Source organism: Dunckerocampus dactyliophorus, chromosome 4, assembly GCF_027744805.1.
Source record: "Dunckerocampus dactyliophorus isolate RoL2022-P2 chromosome 4, RoL_Ddac_1.1, whole genome shotgun sequence".
Lineage (NCBI taxonomy): Eukaryota > Metazoa > Chordata > Actinopteri > Syngnathiformes > Syngnathidae > Dunckerocampus > Dunckerocampus dactyliophorus.
Genome location: NC_072822.1, coordinates 12,628,147 through 12,652,859, shown reverse-complemented (window position 1 = coordinate 12,652,859; position 24,713 = coordinate 12,628,147). Strand labels below are relative to the sequence as shown.

Genomic DNA, 24,713 nt, shown 5'->3' with positions numbered 1-24,713 from the left:
GTAACTAGACACACATGTATGTATGATCACATTTACACACATATAAAAGCCCATGCACAACACAGTATATGGTCCATGCCTGATGTGCAAAGCCCCTCATAAAACATCAGCATGAACCAAATCAGTGTCAGCAGCAAGGATAGTATCTGTGCTATTACCAAAGCAACTATAACCTGCAGAATCCTGCATGATGCGACTCTGATTACATATTGACACATGTGCTACTGTAACCTCCACAGAAACACAACATTAGATACACCTGCACAATTTATTGAGCTCCAATGCAAGAACTACATCACAAATGATTGTTTTTTTAAACTATGTTTACGTATTATTGTGGTTGCAGTTTCCAGTGGTGTCGACATGCACTACATCATACTGAAAGCTAATATTTATCCCTATAAGATCTCTTTGGATCGTGCAGCTGTAAGGTCTGTATGTGATGATTCAGCATATTAAATTGTGTGTGTTGCATTCTATACATACTGTATAACTGGTTCTGTGAAGAGTTCAGGTTCTAAAGCATTCAACCAGTGAACCACAGGCCTATCCGACTGGAGTAACATGGGCTCCTTTGCACGTTCATTCATAAATGTCCTGGAAAATATACAAATGACACTTTAAACAACACAACTCAAGTAGTTGACTTCTGTTTTGTGCAATGGCACCATTGTAATATACAAACCCATATAACAAGGATAGTGGTGCAGTGCCAATGATGAGGACTGTCAGCAACTGGTCACATAAGCTGTGGATCTGGTAGGGCCAGTCAGACCCACCCGCTATTATGGTGATTGTTGAAGAAGGGCTGTGGCAGAGCAAGGCCTCAGGATTTTCACACACACTCCACATCAGCTGCTCCACAAAAAGCAACACTGTCGTGATGTCACATCTTGCACACATGGAAAGGACATTTGTGTCAAAATTAGCAAGTGTGACATACATGGCTAAAAGTGTTTGTTCCTGGATGAAGAGTGCTCAATAAAGGACAACATTTACTGTATGTAAATTATTTTATACTATCTATGCTATGTACATAGTCTGAAATATTCCCAAATAGATAAAGACAAACAGTGCATTGAAATAGATTCTATATACTTAATAATCTGAGTACATTTTGTCAATATGCAATTTGCAAAAAGAAAATCAACTTGCCAAGGTGTCTTTATATACTTCCTGGCCAAAAAAGGTAAGCAAATAGGTAAGAGCTGCACATACTGCATGGGTGATTATGTTTCAGATAGCAACAAGTTATTTAATCCTAACTGATGCAGTGAGTAGTTTCTCATTTGTTAAACAACAATGTCAAAAGACATCCGGTGGTTATGAAAATATGTAAATCTTTTTCAGAAGAATCAAATTATTGGCAAGCATCAAGCATGAGAAAACGTCTAAGGAGACTGTTGAAACTAGGGACGAGCGAGTACACCACTATCTGTATCTGTATCTTTTCACACATCTAAATGATCTGTATCTGTGTCTGTACTCCGAATTGGCAGGGTATAGACCGGATGTGGGCGTGGTTTAACCTGAAATGTGTAGGGCTTAAATCGGTACATTATTTTGAGTCTGAAACATTTATTTATCAGAAGTTGCTATGTTTTATTGTTTATTATTCAGCTATATGTGTACCGTGTAATTTTTTCTAGCGCATTTAACGCATACGCATCATGGCAAGCCATTGTTCTCTGTTACGACGACAGACAGCGGCACAGTGTAGCTCCCCACAGAGAGTGACGCTCTTTTATAACTTTATTCTGACCTGAACACATCAACAGCAGTGCAATTGAAACACCATATATGTATTTGCAACTCTGTATTTCCAAACTAAATAAACGTTTCTAGTCCATTCGTCATTGCAACGACACTTCCTCGTTGTCACTAGACAGACGCATTCAGGGACACTCCAAACATCACAACAACGTCCTTATTATGCGTGTATGTCTGGTCTAAATCGGGTCACCAACAAGGTGCCTGCAGGTATCGGGTGGCCCCTAAGTACCACATGAGTTGCCTGCCAGCCTGTTCTAAAGATAGCGGCAAGCTGCATGTCATTTTTTTTTTGGTTGCTATTCTTGTTTAAATAACACTTACATGTAAACTGGAACTGACGATATATAAAAAAAAAACACTTAAAAAATTGTACAAAAGAGTTTTTAGTAGTGCCCATTCTCTTTCGTTAACATGTGATTAAACGTAGCTATCAGTTACGACGCGAGATGGGCACATGAATGCACCAGGGCAGCAGCGGAGCTTTGAGAGTTGTTGTTGTAACATGGACTTTGTTTTTGATGTTAAAGGGTTAGGGTTAGGTTCAACTAACAGTGTGTGTCTATAAATGTGAGTAACCTGGTTATTTGTCATTCGTTCAATGCTAGATGCTGTTTGCACCGTGATATTGTATGCGTTGTGTGCCTTACGCATCTAGCCGTCAAGCTGGTCACTAACGGCTGAGCAAAGTTAGCCTCGTCAGCATTGCCACCAATTCATTATATTGTTAGCATGCTATTTCAATGTGTTTAGCATAATGCTGGTAGCTGGGATGTTACATTGCTATTCATTTGTGTTTATGTCTAGGAAGGGTGTTTATGTCTTTATGTCTCTCTTTATGTCTCTTTATGTCGCTATGTGTGACTGGCCAATCACAGAGCGTGAAGAGTAAATACATAATGAGGATTTTCCGTCATCACGGTTACGGATAATGATGAGCTGTACTCTTTTCAGGCTCGTACTCGGCAAAAATGCATTATCCATAACTGTATTATCTGTTGTAGACGAGTATCCGGCTCATCCCTAGTTGAACCTACTAAAATGGGGTTAAGAATCGTCCAACGCAGTATTAAAAAGTGGAAAGACAGTCGGGAAAATGTCTACAGTGGTCTGAATCGCCCTTCAGCAACACAACATCTTGGTGAAAAATTAATGCAACACTGGACATAAGTAAATGTTGTGACATTGCAGAAGCTGGCAGCTGGAAACAATGTCACAGCGAGGGCTTACCGTTATCAAAGCTAAAGGCAGTCCAATGAACAATGTGACCCTTTTTTGGTCAGGCAGTGTATGTTGAAGCCATTTTTATTAATGTGTTAGCTACTGTTTCAATAACATTTGCTGATTTGGCAGCAGGGTTATATGCAATCTTCTTCAACCATATTGCATAGATACTGTAGGTAGGGCACAGAGCACATATGAACCCATTAAATTTTGGTGCAGATCTACCATGTGTGCACAATTATTAGGCAAGCCAGTATTTTGACCATATTCTCATTTTTATGCATATTTTCCAACCCCAGGCTGAATAAACTTGAATGCCTATTGGGTTTAAGCACACCAGGTCATGTGCATGTGTGTACTGAAGGAGGGTGTGGCCTTAAGAGATCAACACCCTTTATTAGGCGTGCACAGTTATTAGGCAACTTCTTTTCCACTGGCAAAATTGTCTAGAAAAGAGATTTAACAGACTCTGAAAAGTCAGGAATTGTAAAACATCTTTCATAGGGATGCAGCACTCTTGAAATTGCCAAAATTGCCAAGATATTAGGACATGACCACAGAATCATTAAATGTTTTGTTGCAAGTACACAAAGGGGTAAAAAAAAACGTGTCAAGAGAAAAACGTGCAAATGAACTGCCAAATATTTGAGAAAAGTCAAACGTGAAGCTCCCAGGAACCCATGATCCTCCAGTGCTGCCATATTCCAGAACTGTAATCTACCTGGAGTGTCCAGGAATACGGTACATGGTGTTCAGTGCTCAGCGACATGGCCAAGGTAAGAAAGGCTAAAACCCGACCACCACTGAACAAGACACATAAGTTGAAAGGCTATGACTTGACCAAAAAATATCTGAAGACAGATTTTTAAAAAGTTTTATGGACTGATGAGATGAGAGTGACTCTTTTTGGAGCAGAGGGATGGGCCCGTGGCTGCATCAGCAATGGGCAGAGAGCTCCACTTCAACTCAAACGCCAGCAAGGTGGAGGTGGGGTAAGGGCTGGAATTATTAAAAGATGAGCTTGTTGGGCCTTATCAGGTTGAAGATGGACTCAAACTCAACTCCCAAAACTATTGCCACTTTTTTCACACAGTAGTACAGGAAAAAGTGTGCATCTTTCAAGAATACCATGATTTTTATGCATCCAAGTACTCCACTGCATGGCTACCTAGTAAAGGTCTTAAAAAGGTCTAAAAAAAATTATGGCACAACCTTTTTGCTCACCTAACCTATTGACTACTTGTGGTCCTCGTAAATGTAAGATTTATAGTGAAGAAAAAAAGTACACCTCTCTGAACAGTGTCTGAGAGGCTTTGGTTGCTGCTGTACAAAAACTTGATGGTCAAATGATCAAGAAACTGACAGACTCCATGGATGGAAGGCTCCTCCGTGATATTAAGCATGGCTATACTGGTCACTGGTTTATTTTTGGAAATGTCAGAAACATTTATTTGTAAAGTTTGTGTTTTTTATCATTCTGACTTTTAAAAAAAATGAAAATAAAGTGGTGAGATGGGTTTCAGTTGCCTAATAATTCGGCACAATAATAGTTGCCTGAAAATTGTGCACACAGAGATATTGTCAACAAAAGCCAAAACCTCACTTTCACTTGGTTAAATATTCAAATATTAACATTTTGGATTGACAAAAAGCACGGTTATTGTTAAATAATAAAACTAACAATCAAAAATGCAAAGTGCCTAATAATTGTGGATGCAGTAAAGGTGTGGATGCAGGATTGGTCAAACTTGGAGGAAGGCTGCACTTCTTTGGTACTTAACTGTAATACAACAAGAGTATTAGTTATTGTATATATTTTAAGATATCTAATCCTATTTTAATGACTGCACTCACAATATAGTTATGGTGTTACTACATTCTATTCTATAGTTTATCAATACAATAAAATAAAATCTGTGCACTCTTGTCATAAAAATACATTACAACATTGCATACCTCTCTAGTGTGCACAGTCATGGTTATTTAAGTTGTTCAAATTAAAATTACATAGCAATTTCATATAGTGTCCATTGCAGCACACAATATTATTGTTCAGTGTTGACAATAGAAGCACAATATTACATACCTATTGCATGTCCCAACCGCTGACTGCATGCGCTGTGTTACTGTATATATATGCTGTTATATATAGTTTGTTTGGTCTTCTATTTTTCATTTAAAAAATTACTAAACGGAGAGTTGCTAAACTGCTTATCATATTTCTCACAAAAGACATTTCTCAATTCTATTCTATTATTAAGTACCTGATCTGGAGGTGTCTTTTGTATGAAGGCTGGGCCCTGGCATATCTTTGCACCAGCACCTGTAAGGTCTCTGCCAGCACCAGGCCCAGCAGCTCTTTGGCCAACTGTGGTGGTAGAACAGCCCACAGATCACTACGGAGACCACACAGGAAATAAAACCACATCTGCACAGAGAAGGAACAGTGCTCGCCCTGCGGAAGAAAGAGAAATGCAGGATAAGAGTTGAAGATGTATTGTGAGATGGGTCATTGACAGTGACACAGAAGCATAGGAGGCAAGAGGAGACACCGTAAATGAAAACAACAGAGAGAAAGAGGGAGAGAGAAAACACAAAAGAGGAGAAAGAGGGGAGATGGAAAAGGTCTGTCAACACCAGAATGTCTTAGTGATCATGCCACCTGCACTCTGCACCTGGTTTCTTTCCCCACCGGGACGTTCTTAGTCTGCTTTAAAGTTCTGAACTTGAGAACACATCAGACTCACACACAGACACGTGCTCACAAAGAAAAAGTGAGAGGAAAAATCAAAACCTTTTAAGTAAAAAATTAGCTGTGATGTACAAATCCTATTCTCCTCATCAAGGTCCAACAATAAACCATTGTACTATACTGTAGGTGGCGGACCGCACTGACACATCAGAACTGCTCCACTTCCTCAGGTAACACTGCCGCTTAGTACCTTCTCATTTTCTTCCCACGTCACCTCATCTATCTTATTTTTTACTGCTTTTTCTCCCTCCCTCTCATCCCTGGAGCAAGTCATTTAGGAATCTGTGTTTGATGGGAGCGTGACCAGGCTCAATGTCCGGGATTAGGCTGCCATCCTACGCCTGTGGACTCAACAGAGCAAATCCAGACACACTGTATCCAAGTCAAGATTGGCCACAACCATAAAGCAGGTTTTAAGTGGTCATTCATTTCTATGTAGAAACTAGGGATGCACTGAAAAAAATCTGGAGTAACATTTACTTAAAAAAGCTCTGTAACTTTTTCCACATAGACAATCTCAGCAAATATTACAAGGGTCATTCTCATTTGAACTATACATCATTCTCAAGTAAGCTCTATTTGCTTTTTAGAATGACTAAAAAAAACATCTCAACTAACATTTACTACAATATTGCTTTACGTCATAAAACTTGAAAAATGTGTAGTTATTTTTACTTAGACTGTGCTTGCAAATTATTTACATATTTTCAAGTAATCCCTGCTTTCTTATTTAAAAACATCCTATAGAGTCTTATTAATTAATATCAGCCGTAATATCCGTGTATTTTTCTTGAACTTTAAACCTAGAGGGGCAGCTAATTTATGTCTCATTTTGTGATGTCTCCTATACTTCAGAGCTACGACTAATCGTTTAAATACTGTGCCGCTCTCAAGCCGGTAGCTCGATCTTTAGCAGAAGCCAATCACAAGTTATAAGGGAGCTCTCGAAGAGCTTGTCAAACCATCGGAAATCGCAGGAGGTCATTACTCAATATAACAGTCTGACTCACAGTGTCATCTTACAAAGAACGCTAAAATCATCACACAGCAAATTAACACTCAATAATAATAATAATAATAATAATATAGATTACACAGCAAGTACCAAATACGAGTTTAAAACAACAAACAGCTAGTTTAACTCTTATCCAGAATGCCCAGCAGCCATGCCTGGCATTACTAAGTAAACACATTAATATTACAAAAAAAATGTAAATAAATATATTAACTACTGTTTTCTAGGTAACATCTACTGTGACAAAAAATATTTTTTCCAGTGTGCAACGGTACACAGTTTTACCATGTACTGTTTGGGCCCCCTGCCTCCTGGCCCCAACGTGGAGGTACGGTGCACCTATTTTTGAACACTTCATCTCGTAAATAGGCAATGATGAGTTCATAAAATGAAAGCAACGTGCTGCCATGGCTCCGTAGAGATAACGGTTCTGCACGCTGTAACTACTGACGCTGTACTTCAGGTAAGGACATTTACTAAACAAAGTACACATCTCTCTGTTTAAAATCTTACTGTTGCACTTGTACCTTCCTAAAAAGAAACTGTAAACCAGAGGTGTTTAAAGGGCGGCCAAGGGGCCATTTGTTAGATATTACACAAATTTACTTTGTCACCTATAACACAAAGCTTACAGTATATAGTGTCTAGTCTAATATACTGACCTACAGTACATTAGATTGGTTTTAGCATCTTTCAAGTACACATCAAAGTGGTCCCCCACATCCTTCATTTTTTTCTTTATGCCATATCAGTATATATATATTTTCTTATTTGCTAATTTAATTTATTGGTCAATTACCAGCCAGTAGATTGCAATTTAATTTTTATGCTTCATTTAAAGAAACAATTTAATAATAGTAATAAAATAATACATGATGAAGAGAGGATCCACAATGCACCCTTAGTAGAAACACCTTTCCTTCTCAGATAAAATTTTGCATTTTGGCACCATTCATCCATTTTTTGACTGCTTAACATATGCTGTTAATGTAACAAATCAATGGGTCTGTCCAACCTTTCATTTATGTGTCAATAACTTTGCTAAAAATACAAGTGTGAGAATGTAAGTTGGAAAAAAGTGCTGTAAGAGAGCCAAGACTCAAATAGAGAAATCTGATACATTCAACTTCAAACAATAAGAAATATGCTTTCACACTTACACACACACACACACACACACACACACACCAAGTACAACACACATCATAAGAAGTTGCTCCACACCTACAGTGCATGTGCACTCATCTGCACAGATGCACGTTTTAATACAAGTGCACACCTGCGCACAGCAGGTTTGCCTGACACCGTTGACCCGGGGAAGGAGACAGAAATAAAGAGGCAAAAGCAGCGTATGGCAGGAAAGAGGGGAGGTTTCCATTGGTTTAAGGGCATAAAGGTAGGGGCCCTTTTGCTACTTTCCAGACAGTCCCAGTGTCGACTACAGACATCAGACAGCTGAACCCCTGGAGCCCCTGGGGTAGCATGGGAGTCACAGATGTTCTCAGGGAGCTCATAGTAGAAAGTTTGGTTAGAAGAGGGAGAGTGGGACTGTATGAGAGAATGAAAAGATGCGAGAAATCTACAGAGGGTTTGTACTGAGTTCCTAACATTTTACAGAATAAGCCCATAGAGGAGCATGGCAGTGTACAGATGCTGGTACTGTCAAAACCAGGAGGCCTTGGTTTTAAAGTAAAAACATTCAACAGGAATAGTATATCAGCAAACTTAGCAATACGAAGTTTGCAATTACAAGCATCCTACTTCTCTGGCTAATTTGCAGCAAATGTATGCAGCAGGTATGCATCTATTGAAATATAGTGGAACCTCTAAGTTGAAGGTCCCTGAGGTCCGTTTCATGACAAATAATACTCCACAGCTGCAGAAAACACTGGCGTTCCAACCACCATCATGCACAATATCTGCATATTGCGTAAGGTGATTCACATTCCAAGCAGTGAGACTTATCAAAGCTAAATGTTTTACACTTAAATACTAACAGTAATTAACTTTCTTTTACACTTGTACATACTTTAGTAAATACTTTTGAAATGCCAAAAGAACTTACTGTATGATGGCAACAGTTTGACCTTGCAACAGACTATTTCTATTTAATGCGTCCAGATTGTGTTCGACCTTGGAGGTTCCACTGTTATTTAGGTGCACCAGAGCCCACGACATAAATGAAGAGGCAGACAGTAATTCATAAGGGAAACTAATGTTGTTTACACCCATGCATGTCCATGCATGGCCATTAATTTGATTTGATACAGACAGTAATCAAGAAAAAGAAAAGGAATTCATGATAAAAGTGCGGTTTCGTTGTCTATTTTATTTTCCATTGGTGCTTGCAATGGCATTTAAAAAGCAGTAACTGCTTGTGGTTACTTCAAATCACCTTCAAGGACACTTTACCTCATAGAAGGGTTTGGGGTCATTCCAGTGGTGACTCTCTGCATCTTGAAGGACACATGTTAAACAGACCTGGACACAGTAGCTGTTCAGTTGCACTTTCAAGGCCTCAACAGTTTCCTGGTACTTCTGGACAGGCAGCAAGCTCAGGTGCCTGGGCAGGAAGGAGGGCAAAACACTCTTGTAAACTAACACACTGAAATGACCATGAAAACAAACATGATTTATTCTCAAAGTTCAGTCCGACATATTGTCTTCTGTAAATCTCCCAGTGTTGATACTTTCCAGAAAGGGGTGAAAGTTTAACAGGGGTGCAAGAACCCCAAAAACGTGGAGAATTAATGGTGAGGAGAGGAAAAGTACTTTACGACCAAGAGGGGGCATAGGCTAACTGATGGTAGAGGGGTGTAGGGCAGAGGTGGAAAAACAGGAGCATAGAGGCCAACCAGGGTGCCTTTGGAGGGGGTATTTGGAGTGCAGAGGTTAAGGGGAAATTATGAGGCATAAAAACTCACCAGATGTAGACACAATATGGGTGTCATTACCACTTGTCAGTCATTTTCACTTCTTTTTTTTTTAACTCAGCACCTCTGTTCTTAAATCTCAAATTTACAGCCTTGTTTTCTAACATTGTTGCACAGCCTACATGATTTACTCAACTGCAGAGAGTTCTAGGTATTTGTTTGAAGTAAGGTGTTTATTTAAGAGGATGCTGTTTTTTTTGTTGTTGTTGTTTTTACAATTACTCGTATATGGGTGCCAGTCAGTTATTCACTTCCACGTTACAGTGGGGATGGAATGTGTGACTGTCTCTTATTAGCAGTTTCTATTTGTGTTCCATTTTATTTTTGGTTCCTATGAATAATGCGTTGCAGTTAGATGTCAAACTAATATGGTCTAGTGTCATACAAAACAAAGACCTGCCTGAACAGATCAAATTTGTTGTTGCCAGTGTGTATTTTATTTGTCATATATAGTATTGTAGTAGTTTAGCCATTTTTTGGCAGGAAAACAAAAGGTGTGTGTAAAAGATCTACAGTATATTTATTTTAAGCACGATATCAAAACCAACCATATCACTGACATCGATATAGACTGGATTTGCACTACATCTTTCTCATCCCTGCATGCAGGAGGAGGGAGGAGGGGCGGAGCAGAAGCCCGGGGGCTCCAGTCGAAGCGACAGCGTCTGCGGTGGAAGAATTAGTCAGCAAGGAATAAGCGATAGCTCAGTAATGTGGAGGTACTTCGAATTCAGAGCATAAAAAATATATTTTTCACTACCTTAAAACTTGGCACAAACTCCAATACGAGTTACATATACAATAATGTGTGAAGCTGTGCGCTGTCTGCCGCGCTCCTGTTGCATTCCTCATGAAAGGAAAAGCAAAGTGGTGTGCTATCACAAAGAGGAGTCTTATCACATTTCTAAGATATGGTCCCCTTTGCAACAGTGGAAAAAACGGCTTTAAAAACCTGCTGAAAACAATGGACTCGCGCTATCCAGCGAGTTTCACAGTAACAATTATTTAGCATGACAGTCGCCACCACAAATGTACAAGGAAGTTAGACAGTTGCTAAGCCTGATGCAGTTGACAGGTTGGTGTGCCTGGCACAAAGTAAAGGCATGCTCGCATCTTTAAAGTGTCCTCTTAAACCGGGCACTCCTTCATATTTTGTTCTTTTGTTATTAGCTGAGGATTTGAGCACAGCTAAAGGTTTGAGATTAGGTTTAAAACTAAAAGATTAGATTTGACTTTTTCTATATTTATTTACCCCGCGACCCTACAGAGGAGAAGCGGTATAGAAAATGGATGAATGGATGGATGGATGGATGGATATATTTATTTAAAAAGAGAATGCCTACTTTATTTTAGAAGCTATTTTTAGATAAGATTTTTTTCTGTGCATCTTGCATGAAGCTTTAAAATAAAATAAAAAAACATCCCCATGTTATTTATTTTAATAAAACACACATATTTGGCTTTGATTTTGACTAAACTCACTTTACTTAAAAAATATCGGGATATATATTGTATATCGATATTCAACCTAAATATACCGGATATGAGTTTTGGTGCATATTGCCTGGCCCTAGGTTAGAGTTTAAAGTTGAGTTTTTTGTTTAAGTCCAGACACATACACACTCTCCTTACACTTTGGCTAAAGTAGCAGTTGAGTCATTTAGTCGTGCGTGGTAGCGCTCCAGTCGTTGGAGCACATAAATGCAAGTGGCCAACAGAGCAGGAAGGTTCTTCAGTGGTAGAGAGGATGGTACTTCCAGGGCTCTCTCATCTAAACGGCCAAGCATGGCAAGTGCTGCCCGGCTACAAGCCTCCACAAAGCTAGATCGAACTTCCAGCAGAGAACTGTCCCTGCAGGCGGCTGCCAAGGGTAGGAAGGCATCCATTTCGTCAACCACTGTGCCACAAAACTGAAGGGGGAGAGAGAGCAAAAACACACCCATATTAATATAACAAAGACATTACAGTAGCCTATAAGGTACTTACACCATCTTAATAACTCAGCCATTTTCACAACCATTGTTGTGAGCACTGCCTTGCTTAAGGACTCTTGGACTGAAGAAGCAGTAGAGTCAAACTCCAAAGTACAGATCAGTAGGTGACTCACTCTTTTGACTGAGTATAGTTGTCCCTCGCTCTTCCGCGGTTAAAATTTTGCGGCTTCACTCTATCAGGGTTTTTCAAAAATATATGAATGAATAAATCATGCTGTTTCGTGGTTGAATACGGCATTCAAAGACATTGATGTGGTATTCTACTCTATTCTACTCTAGTCTCTAGGTGTCAATCAGTAATGTAATGTTTGGTGAGAAACAATCACCAGACTTGATCGCCAGAACAGGCTTGTATTGCAGGTTTGAATTATCTCACAACAGGCACAATAGTCCCTAATAGTCCCTAAAAATCCCTATAAAAACATGGGCTGCTGTTGCGGCTGTAACTCACGGCAAGATGAAACTCAACTCTGAACCCCCGATGTCAACTGCTGTCTGCCACTCACTCTTCTCCCCTAGGAAGCACAATCATAGCAACACACAAGAGCATGGGTCTTATAAATGTCCTAAATGCCTTATTTAGTCTTATTACATCTACTGTATTGGGTAATACAAGTGGTATTAAAGGTGTGGGTGTGTGTGGGTGGGGTGTTAAATCATATCTAGAAAGCTCTACTAATGTTAAATCTGTATTTAGAAGGTCGTAAACAGGTTTTCCACCCTCTAATTACAAAAATATTCAATTTATAAACAAGGAATCCTACTTTGTGGAAATTCACTTATCACAGTCAGGTCTGGTTCAAATTAATTGCGATAAATGAGGGATTACTGTATGTGCAAATAAATGTGTAGGTAGTTTGTGAAGAACTTGCTGTGATTCCTGTTCTGTTCCGAGGAGCGTGTGGGTGGATGTCGGAGCCTGGAGTACTGGGACATTGACGTGAGCTGCTCCACTGACACTTTTTTAAAGTAATTTTCAGATAACAAGAATAGCTTTTGCCTACATCGGTTAGTACCTTTATCCAAGTCTTGGTAAGCATGGCAAAACAAGCCATTCAATGATGTATAGTTTGGATATACAGGTATGTGACTTCACTGTTCAGACTGCAATGGCTCAGATAAATATCAGATTTACATACAAATAACGCCCGAGTTGTATTTGAAAAAATCGTAATTGTACTGTTCACGCTAACATGACAAAAAAATGAGATACAGGTCACATTTGAGCAAAAAAAAATCTGAATTGACCCGCAGTGTGAACGCAGCCTTCGTCAGCATAGGACAGGCGAGAAAAAAAAATCCTGTATATATTAAAACGCTCTACCAGGCTCGTCTGACTCTGGCTGGCTCACTGTTATTGAATGCAAATGCATGCATGTATAACCTTTGGGCTGAAAGGCTCTAATCTTTGAAGCATTGACCTACACGTAAATATGTTGTACAGGTCCTGATCGCAGACAAATTCTGACACCCATACGCAATGAACGACACAAATACAGTCGATGCATTAGATCAGGCGTCTACAGGGAAAAAGAGGCGTGGATAAACACAACAATCAGGGGGTGGATGGGGGAATTGGAGATGAAGAAAAGCTAAATAGAGCATCGGGAGAGAAAGTCAGGTACCATATTAAGCCAGATATTGTAGGACAACCTTGAATATATAATGACCCTGAATACAAGACTGCATATCCGTAGTTCATCTTATCTGGATAAAAAGAAATCCTACTTTGTAGTACAGGCCTCAGGTCACTGGTTTATGTTTGAGTAACAGGAAGAAATGCTCTGACTCACTTGGGGAGAAGCTGTTTGGCCTTACCTGCTGGTTTGGTTTGTATGTATAAATGTCTAGAACCTGATTATAACAGGGCTCTTCTTTTCCAGACTTTTTAAAATTATAGCGTATGTACTGTATATTATAGCTACTGTTTATATTCAAGCCAATCCGGTACTTGTAAATTAGGAATAAAAAGGAACACGTTATAAAATTAAGAGATACGGCTGACCAGGTACTACAAATCAAACCTGTAGTACCTGATTTTACAGATGGAAAAACGTCACTGAGGAAAAGATTTGTGCTGAACTGCATATACCATATAGTGGCATGTGGTCAGGGGAGGCAGATGAGGGACAGCAAATAATACATCTGACTCCAGCGAGGAACCTCACCGCACTTCATTGGTGCAATAGAGGCATTGGATAACTGTGTTCTGCATCCAGGAGTACCTTGGCCACCATCTTAGGAGTATCTCTCTCTGAATAGCCGTGGAAGTTGTCTTCTCTGACATTTATGTCACTGCTGTTGATGCTCATGTGTCCACTTATATTTTCCAGCAAGAATGAGTCGTGCCCTGAGGAATGGATGTTTTCCTCCTGCTGAAGACTCTTGGTACAAACATCATCCAGAACCACTTTGACACAGTGAGCCATGTGAGGGGCCAAACTGCTAAAAGCTGACCTCCAGTCAAACTTGAGTGACTGCAAAACAGCAAAAGAGACAAACCAATGCGTCACAACAAATAGTTCTGTTAATGTAAGTTATTTCAAAGTAAGAAATAACTCACCTGAGTTTGTACTGTGGATTTCTTGCTATCTGCTGTCATGTCGTCCTTAGCCTTCTTCAGGATGCCTACATGATGAAAGAGTCTCAATATATAGTCTCAAAATAATAATAATTAAAAAAAAAAAATATATATATATATATATATATATATATATATATATATATATATATATATATATATATATATATATGATATAACCCCGACTTATTCCCAAGTGGTGTAACATGACGCAACTGTATTCTATACAGTAACTTTCCCTGCCCCAGTGTTCACCCACGACTCAAAATGAGAGGTGGTAACCAGAGAATAGCAGTTGTGTGGCTCAAAGAGAGGGTAAGGAACAGGTGGTAGACGCTAATGGCGATGCTATAAGTTTAATTTTCAGTGTTTGGAATCCAGTTCAACCCAGATGGCATAAACTTCAGCCTGTATGGGGTAATTCCAGGAGGGGATATTATGTGGATGCATGTGTGGGGGAATGACAAGCGTACAAGATGTCGGGCTGGGTTGCAATTAAAAAGCATGAACATCAAGGCCAGAGTATCCTAATCAGTAAGCGAACAGTGAGACCCCAGGCGAGGCAATTTAGGTGAACACGAGTGCATGGAATGGAAGAAGGAGAAAGCAGCCAGCACATCACTTTTTGACCTTTAAGCCCGTTTAATGAATTTCTGGTAATTAAGCCATTTGATTGCTGGGAATTAATGACTTGGATAACTGGCCTTTAAAGGCTGTTTACCTCTCAGTAAATTGAGCTTTTCTGCAAGTCTTGTTTTTATAAATGTAACCTTTATGGAAATTACGGCATGCCCCAAAAAGCTCTGTTATTTCTATGCCGTGAACGTTCAACTGGGAGACAAAAAGGATCGTAAAACAAAAACAAAGCTGAAATAAGGTAATTCTTTAGACAGACAGAATGGCTCAATAGAGCACTGACCTCTGCCAAGGCTGTAGTATAATGCCAGGTAGAGTCCCCCCTCTTATCTTTCATGGGTGATGTAATATTGTACCAGAAGAAGACAGAGCCATTTATAAACTCTTCTTTGAATGAAAGTTAAGTTATTGCCCATAATGTTCCCTCCTGCCCTGTAGGTGGCAGTAATGTTCATTACAAACAGGATGGCAACTGCCACGCAAATAAAGAAGAAGCTACATTAGTTATGCTCTGTGGAATCTGAGTTTCCAGAATAATAAAAAAAATATAAAAATACAAAACTACCATCAGGATGTTCACCCTGTTTTTTGTGTTTTGTTACATAAATAAATAAATAAAAATAAGCAGAATGACATAGAATAAAATAAACTAGAATGAAATAAACTAAAAACATGATATAACTAAGCTACTGTACAATACACACAAAGACACAAGACCAAAAAATGCCATTGACTTTGGTCAAGAGGCAAAATGTATAATATAACAATCATTGTAGTACAAAAATGCATATATACACTTTTCTTGAAATATTGAATGAATCAGGTATGTATGTTGAAAGCATGGCGCTTTACCTTTCACACAGGGCATCTCCCCCGTACAATTAATGAAGATCATGTTGGTGACCAGCTCTTTGACGCTGCTCTCAAACGCTAGCAGTGTGCGTGCCAGCTGGGTTAATGCCCTCAACTGGTGGGAGGTCAAATTGAAGCTTCTGCTTTTTACAGGAAGCTCCATTGGTGCTTTGTGGAGAGAAAAATGAAGTATTTGTGCATGTTTAACTGACACAGATACAGAGAAGTTGGGAGTTGCTGTAAAGTTTACAGTTCAGTGAAGAATAAACAATTTCATGAAAGTAGGTTTCTGACATGCACTCATCAGAAAACACCCACAACCCCCAGTCTCGCATAGCACGACACCTCTTATAAATATCGACCCATTCATGTTTTCCCAATACACTGCATAAACAAAGAGACAGTGAGAGAATATGCAAAACTTTGCACCCCCTACAAGTCATACATGAACATCCATCTCTCTTGGTGAAAAACTTCTTTCCCCCTAACCCGCCAATGACCCCCTCGGCAAATATGGATTTCCCATTTTGGAGGCTGCCAAAGACATCACCCAGGGGATGTTCCGCATTAAGCCAGAGAATGGGTGGCGGGGATATGCGTTGCCATACTCCCAGACACATGCACAAATACTTTGCGTGTTCGCCTAAATGAGCTCGATTGCAACAGCATCTGGGAATGGATGAGCTCTGTATTAGCCTCGACTCTGAAAGCATGGTGATGATTGAGAAAAAGCCAATAATTGTAATCATTGCCCCTGGATCCTAATGTAATTTTGCTATATTGTTCAAATCTGCCACAACACACTGTCCCATGAGCTTCATGCCTTAATCATGTTTGACCGCTCATGCTGTTTGTGTGATTATGAGATTATATTTGTAAAGTGGTAGTTTTGCACTCTGTGTTTGTGTGCATGTAAAGCTAGTCATTTTGAATAACTTAATTTAGAGGGGACACTTTGGCATTTGCACATGTCAGTCTTGCATTATAATTGCCACACTGTAACCAGACTGTGGCCACCACGGGATATAGCCCAACCTCAAGTTTGTTGGTGTACATATCTATTTATGTGCATTTGTGAGTGTGTGCAGGCATGTACACATTTGCTCGTGAATATGGGAATGATTATTTGCTGTGTGGCCACATTGGTGTGTATGTGCAATTAAACTGCATGAGTCTGCAGCCCAGCAGCTCCTCTGTAATGGGGTCTGGTGGGACAGTGTGCGCACAGTGCATGTGCACACGCGTGACCTGACTGACACCCATGCGCTTGCCTTTGCCTCTGCAGCTCACACATTCATGCACGCAACACTAGTCGTGTCTATTTGTGAAGACACCGGCACTTAGTAGCTATGGCATAAACAATCCAAAATGGATGAGGCACGGACATGTTGCAGACGAAGTGGCTGGATTCTCTGAAATTACTTCCCAGTCCTAACCACTAATAAGAGAGTAGCGTCCTTTAACTACCACTCCATCCGATCCTGGTCATCACCTTTTCTAAGAGCATCATCTTTTCTTTCCCAGCATTCAAGTCCATTACTGTCCTCCCTCAGCCACACACTAAATAATCCACTTGGCCATGACCTTGATGTTTAGCAGGGCACTTTCATCCAGGTACCCACGCTATATGGGTATTTATGTTCTTCTTCACAGCCAAACAGCCCTATAGCCATAGCTGTCTCATACACTGCCATCTAAACCTCATTATACCTTTGTCACAACAGTGAGGGCAAATGGAAGCTCTCATAGCAGCTTGATGGAAAGGGTGTGCTTAAAAGCACCCAGGTGTGTCATACGGCATTGTGTGTAGCTTGTCCCATAGAGCAGAATGTGTCAGGGTACGAGCAGAGGGAAGGGTTCAACCAAAGGTCAGTGTAGTAAGAATCAATGAGGGAAGGCTGGTGCTGAAAGCAGGATAAATACATGTTTAAACAGAAGAGATCATCCATATGGTGGGACGATGTTCTTGCAGGCAAAAATCAATGTTTTCCTATATTATCCTATACATCACAACAGAAGCTGACATGCAATAGCTCAGTATGCGTAGGAGAGTTTGTGTGTGTGTGTGTATGTGTCCGGTCTGTTTGTAGCTTTAAACAACGACAACAATGTAACACAAACGGAACAAACAAACAAACAGAGCAGGTATTTTTGGCGAGCCATCAGTCTTCTCCATCTGTCTCTCCTGTGGGTTCCACCACACATTTTCTAGACAAACACACACTGCTCTTGACTGGCAGGGAACATAGACAGAAGGGGGAGAGTGGAGGAGATGGTGGTGAAAGGGAAACAGGGAAAAGAGGGAGAGAGAGAGGCGGGAAAAAGGGAATTCCCTTAGCAGTTGTTATTGATTCCGGTGTTTACGGGCGAATAGTTTAATGCCGTTTACAAAACAGAACAGATGCAACCAGTGAGCAAAAAGGTAAACAATTGCTGTGTGGCGGGCTGCCAAATCCCTAGACTGATGTATTAAACTCACGATGAAGAGCATTTCCCCTTTGGCTGCACTTATTGCCACTTCATTTCCTCTTAGCTCACAACACACTCTCCTTCTTGGCATCTCTCCCCTTCTCTGTGTCTCTGTTTTCTCTCATACGCTCCCATTTATCTGAGATGGGGAAGAAAAAGGAATAGCTGTCTGGCTATTTTCTGTCCTTTTCTGACTCAGGAGGCCCAGTTCTTCCTAACACAGCCATTAGAAAGGGAATTGCATGTGTCTGACATGGCCGAAAACCAATTATGAGACACTTTCTACCAAATGATACCCAAGTCTTTGGGGAATGGGCAATCATGCAATAATTTAGCCACTGATTTAATTTCTCTCCAGCATAGAATCTCACCCTCTCTCTCGTATTTTTATTCTTTCTCCCATTCTGCTTGTTGGAGGTGTAAATCGGACTACTGGGACTGTGATCCAACCGTCTCTCACCACACTGCCCACTAGCTTTTATATACTGAGTGCACTGAGTTCAGAGTAAATGGTGGTAGAACTCTCTACAGGTGATTTCTAGTGCATGTTTAGCTGCAGTGTGTGGTTCAGTGAAGTAGAAGAAGCGTAAAAGGTCAGTGGATTTTAGCCCATTATGCACAATAAAAGGTCAAGGTGCATTATGTATTGCATAAATTCCATTGCGGACTCCAGCTATACTGCAACCCTACAGAGGATAAGCATATGAGTGTAAATCACATATTAAAGATGCATGTGTTTTTACTACTAATTCAAGTCAAGTCTCTGCACATTTTAGACAGGGATTTTCTATTCTGCACATAAGTTTCTCTACGGCAAAATTAGATTTTTCTTTTTATTAGCTTGATGCAACTACTACAAAATAACTTCAACCTCAACCTCAAATTCTGAATTTGGTCTGAAGCCTTTAAAATTGCACAAAACTACCATCAAGCATGACATCACATGAGACATCAGAATATTCTGCGTATGTATTTTGGTTTTTCTTTGGTCATTTACCAGACATTGTTTTAAGAGTACTTGCATGTTAAAAAAAAGATGCATGAGGTGCCACTGCGGCATCGATTTTCTTCACATTACGCCTTTGTCATTAAACATAAGAAAATGTTTAATGAAGGTTTTGTTGGTTTTACAGTGACTTGTTTTTACACTTTGAAGGCAGTAACTTAAAGCATCTCTTGTGCAGTTACTAAAGGTTTTATGAAAATTCGATCAAATCTGAGAGTGACTTCCATTCTGGAAAGCAACCTCCAGAAGTTCAGCGGTGTTTACACTTGCACGCATTTTTTCCCGCAATTCGCTGTGTCAATGCATGTCATTTAGATGCCGGGCATGCCTGAAAAGGCTGAAGACCAGTTTACCGCACTGTTTGCACACTGTTTACGCATTTGGCAAGCATTTGGCAATTTGTGACAAAAAATGATGCACAATGGCATTAAATGCCACATTCCCGCACAGCTTATTTACACTTAAATCAAGTACTGTTTACGTTCTAGTGTACGACATAGTATGCAGGATGTGCATTGTTCCCGCATGAGTATGTCACCATAATGTCACCACCACTTCTGCATCCGTGAAGCAGCCGTGGCATGATTTAGTCCCGCTTTGTCCCATGTGACGCCACACAACAGCAGGAATCACCCCAGCTTCATTATTTTCTGTATTTGCAAGTGACCTACTATGTTGAACTCAGAGAAGAAGCTCTCATTGCAGAAAAGAAAGGCAAATCTATATTGCATATCTATATCTTGCAGCTGCAGAAAGTGAAAGTGGAAAGAGCAAGAAGAATGCATAAACTAGAAAAAGAAGGCATGGGCAGTGTGGGGGAGGAAATTGATGACTAGAAGACATAATTTTGGGCATTATGATTAGTTATTAATAGAAATTCACAAGGACGATCCAGGAGTTTACAGAAATTACTTGAGAATTCCCCTCGACTTCCTCCAAGAGGTGGTGGAAAAGTTAGCCCATTCATGTGGAATGAGACAGGCTTGGATACGCACCACCCACATTGTTTGTACATAGGTTGCAGTGTGTTCCCAACTAGTTCACTGAAATTATACGTGCCACATATTTTGGAATATTTCTGAATTCCCTTTGCTCACTGGCATGCAGCCCTGCATAGTTTACACATACTTCACACCTGTTTAGAACCAATTTACTCACTGGCACGCAAAATTGCATACCACTGCGGGGACAAAATGCATGCAAGTGTAAACTAGGCTTTCCTCTGTATTTGGTATAGTTTGTCTCAGCAATAGCGTCACCTCAACTTAATATCATGCAGTGGAGGCCCTATGTATTTTTACCAATAAGGACCTTATTGGTAAACAATTTGGTCTATAAACAATACGGTCTATATACTATAGAACAACAGCATTTTGCACTTCTGTTTTGTGAACATGCTCGGAAAAAGCCACAGTAGATTGCCTCGCTATACTCTGTGACAGGTGTCAGTTTCAGACCACTGCTCACTTAGACAGCCTTATTAGGGAAGCTTCCTTCTGCAGTTCCCAAATATGCACAATGAGACATGCACACACGCTAACACACATCAACGCAACCCTGGTAGCATTACTTCGGGCGCTGCCCAGCCGGGCCACAGCAGGGGGCTACCTGCCCTTCACAGAAGGGTATCGTAGCAATATTTGATATCTATATTGAGGTGCCTTACAGGGGAAAAAGCTGTTTAGTGTGACAGGGCCATATTTACAATTCTGTGTCTGACCTTGTGGTGAATATCGACAGTGAGATGGGGTTTTCTCCTCTGTTTGAACCAAGCAACCTGGATGAAGAGCACAGTTGGCTGTATTGTCAGGCTATGGCTATTTCATTAAAATCTACTTGTTTAGTGCCCTTCCTTGCATTATTGCTTTGAAGTCTTCAGTGAGTCATATTGACTCTTTATCGCAATGTGTGAGCTGCTTTCAATAGGCCATTTTAGTCCCTGCTCTCTCACTGTAAGATTCCAAGAATGTGTTCATATCCTTAAGATTTTTAAAGTAATGAACAAAATGCTATTGTGACGACTTGAAGGGCGAAAATAAATGCCACCACATAATACACATTCCTAAGGTCTGTGAAAGATGATGTGCATTGATTTCACTGAAATACATAAGATACATAAAAATGTGCGGGAGCCACCCCCACTTTTCTTGCCCATAATTACATGGTAGCATGTGGGTGTCTCTGGCTGACAGTGTGTATAAACTCAGGCAGAGATATGATCTAGTGAGGAGCTGCTCTTATTAAATATTAACAGACGCCATTCCCAAGTAGCCTCAATCCCCACAAGCACCTCCAATGCCATGCAGAGAGACTCAGCCGCGCTTCCTCACGTCACTACACAACCTCTTTCCCCACTGAATAGGCTGCAGCGCTTTTTCCAAGAAAGAGTTCAAAGAGCGAGAGAGGGCGAGGCGGTGGGGGGGGGACGCGTTGGGGGTGAATGTGCTCGCTCTACATGTTCAAACTCAATTTTTTTTTATCTATAGGGAGCTGCCAACGTCGCCATACAGGGAAATTAGTGAAAGTGGAATTCAAATCAGTGCTATCAGAATGGGGTTGCGACGTGTTTGAAGAGAAATTTTAAAAGTTCGACTTCACCCCTGTGGTCTATTGTCAGGGAATAAATTATATGCCTGTAGAGAAGTTGTACTGAATGTGTTTGGTGTTCATGTAACTATGCATGAATACTGAAATGCCAATTGGAAATTGAATGATGCATTTTTTTCTAAAAAGATATGAAATAATTCTCAATCACACATTTTTCCACGAGGGTCCATATGTTCAAAGGAGATTGAAAACACAGTACACGTGCACCTGCATAACCCATCACACAAGAAAAAGTATGGCTTTACGGAACCACAGCATGTTTGGCACAATAAATGAAGTTGTTACATAAATTGCTGAGTTGTTGTTGAGTAAACATTTGAGGTGTTTATATAGGTGTTTGTATGATGTATTATATGAAATTAATTTTAAGTTAAAAAATTGATGGCCTATGAACTGTGTAGATGAGGGGTGTTGAAAGCGCTGGCTGTGGGCATTTACGGCTGTGGCTTGTTTATTGGCCTGCAGCACAATGAAGAAATAATATTAAACAAAAGAAAAAACAAAAAAAAGAGACAATGCTGAGATGTTGATATGAATAACTTAATAATACAAAGCTTTGTTTTAAATTTAAATCTATAACTTTAAAATATATAGAGATATAAATGTGGTTCCCCACATCCTCTGATTTTTTTTTCTGCAATCTGGTGAGTATTAGTCTGAATTACTGCATGTACTTTTCCATTTTGGGTGCCTTTGAGTTTTTCCTTCACCTTCCATGATGATTCTATCTTATCCCCAAGCTGCGGTCCCTAGCCAGCCGTTGTGTTTTTGTATTTGGGGACTCATGCTGCTCCTTGCGAGCGTCCCTTTTTGTATTGGATCCCTTTTTGACTGCACCTGTCAACATATCCCTTGAATCCTGTGTTAGCGCAACATGCACATAGAGCAAAACGTAAAGCCGGAGTTACATCTCGACATACTACTACTATACGCACGGGCTGCGCAATGTTTGGGAAATTTGTTGGTTGTGGCCAGCACGTAGAGGAAGTAGGGTATCAGAGGGCTTGCAAGTGTGTTGTACTTAGGGAGCAAGTGTTTTGTGACACCCACGTGCTTGCCGCTCACTCTACGTTGGTAGCTTTTAGATTGTGAGTGCGGCATGTGACTCGTGCATGCTAGGTGTGCTTAATGTAAGTCTGTTGTTGTATGTTTCACTGGGGACGTACCGTGTGTGGGCATCGTACGAGGCTCGTGAAGCCCACTGACTTCGATTGCATGATGGATGCACTGGCGTCTTACGGCACCGACAGCTATCGAGACCGGGAGAACCAGAGTGTACAGCGGGAAGGTAAGGTGCATTAATGTCGGATACGCTACGCGAGCAGCCAAATGTACACAATGTACATTTAAACTTGCGAAACATGCACTCTCCTCCGCCTTGCTCTTGCGACCTGGCCGCGTGCAAAGTTTTCCTGCGTGTGCACAGAAAATAACCAATTTTCTTCCTACGGGCTTTGTGCGCTGTCTGCGGGTTTGAAAATCCGTGCTGGCAATGTGCGTGTCCCTTGCGATTTTCCCCATTTTTGCAAGTAGCCAGCACGTAGCAGCACGTACGTCGAGATGTAACTCCCCCTTAACAGAATGATCCAGCTCAAGGCCTGCCCTAAGTGAAGTCGCTTATTGTGTTCACGCCACGCCAGCTCAAGGACCAATTGCTCTCGAATCCTGCTCAAGGCTACGGTGCAGTCGCTTCCTGTGTTCGCTTCACGTCAGCCCAAGGCCCAGTAGCCCCCGACTCCTGCCACATGTTAGAACAAGGGCAAATCACCTTGGGCACTCCAGTCCAGTCCGAGGTTAGATCACCGCTACCTCATGCTCCAAGCCAGACCGAGGTCAGGTTACCCTGGCTCCAGCTCCTGTTTCATGCCAGACAAAGTTCCAGTTTCCTCCAGTACCTGCTCCCAGGCAGACCAAAGTCCAGTTGCCTCCTCTACTCGCTCCCAGACAAACCAACGTACAGCTGCCTCCTATATCCACTCCAAGGCAGACCAAGTCCCTGTTGCCCCCATTACCTGTTCCAAGGCTGACAAAGGTTCAGTCACTATCAATCCTGACCGGGTGGCATGAGAGGGATGTACTTTCCTTCCTCCACCCTGCTCCAAGCCTCCCTCCACCCATTCCTGTTTGCATTGGACCTTCCTCCTCCCGCCTGTGTTCGAGAAAGACATCTCGAACCCGCCCTCTGATTCATCACCATCATACAGCAGCATTATTCCACAAGGTCATTACAGATCATGTTTAAACAAATATATTAAAAGTGGAAATCAATGAGGATTTGAATACTGAAGCTCTGAGCTACCCTCTTTAGATCCAAATATACAAGTCAACTATAACAAATTCAAGTAACTTAATCCTTCCAATTCTTGTTGAAAGAAAAAAACATGTTACTTTTTTCAGATGAAATGCTGACTCTCCTATGTTATGCCATACGATTGTGTAAGGGTTGTTGGTCTCTCCAATGTAGTTGTCATTGCACTCCTCACTGCACTGTATTGCATTGCATAGAAAACATTGCAAAAAAAGGAAGCATTTGCGAGACAAAATAAAAGACAAAAAATAAAGAGATGGTTGAGACGACCCTTCACATCTGTCTAGGTACAATGTCAGTGCCTGCCTTTGAGGCAGTCAGGTTAAAAAGAGGAGGCAGATCTTGCCATTGAACGCTGTTAAATGGCTCAGTGGTTTGACAGGGGCTGATGCTACAGACAACACTGCTCCCTTGGGAGCCTGCAGAGTCTCCCAGGCATGGCTCTTATCAAAATATACGGACCGCCTGCCTCTCCACTGCAAGAACGAACAATATCACAGCAGGGAAGAATGACAAGATCAGAGGAGTCATTGGATGCTTATGAAAATAGAATCACTTTGTGTTAC

General features: G+C 40.8%; 1 protein-coding gene across 5 annotated transcripts in view; it reads right to left on the bottom strand.

Annotated features, from left to right (window-relative positions):
* The window catches only part of kiaa0825 (KIAA0825 ortholog), a 155,620-nt gene that overhangs the window by 109,532 nt on the left and 21,375 nt on the right, over nt 1-24,713 (bottom strand). For 4 of the 5 annotated variants that reach the window (XM_054773813.1, XM_054773811.1, XM_054773815.1 and 1 more), the window contains 8 exons: nt 15,758-15,925; nt 14,252-14,316; nt 13,914-14,165; nt 11,327-11,604; nt 9,174-9,324; nt 5,259-5,449; nt 686-892; nt 487-597 (listed from right to left, as the gene is read on the bottom strand). In XM_054773813.1, coding sequence (XP_054629788.1) covers nt 487-597; nt 686-892; nt 5,259-5,449; nt 9,174-9,324; nt 11,327-11,604; nt 13,914-14,165; nt 14,252-14,316; nt 15,758-15,925 — 1,423 coding nt within the window. The remainder of the gene's footprint in view (nt 1-486; nt 598-685; nt 893-5,258; nt 5,450-9,173; nt 9,325-11,326; nt 11,605-13,913; nt 14,166-14,251; nt 14,317-15,757; nt 15,926-24,713) is intronic. The other variant, XM_054773816.1, reaches the window with a different exon arrangement.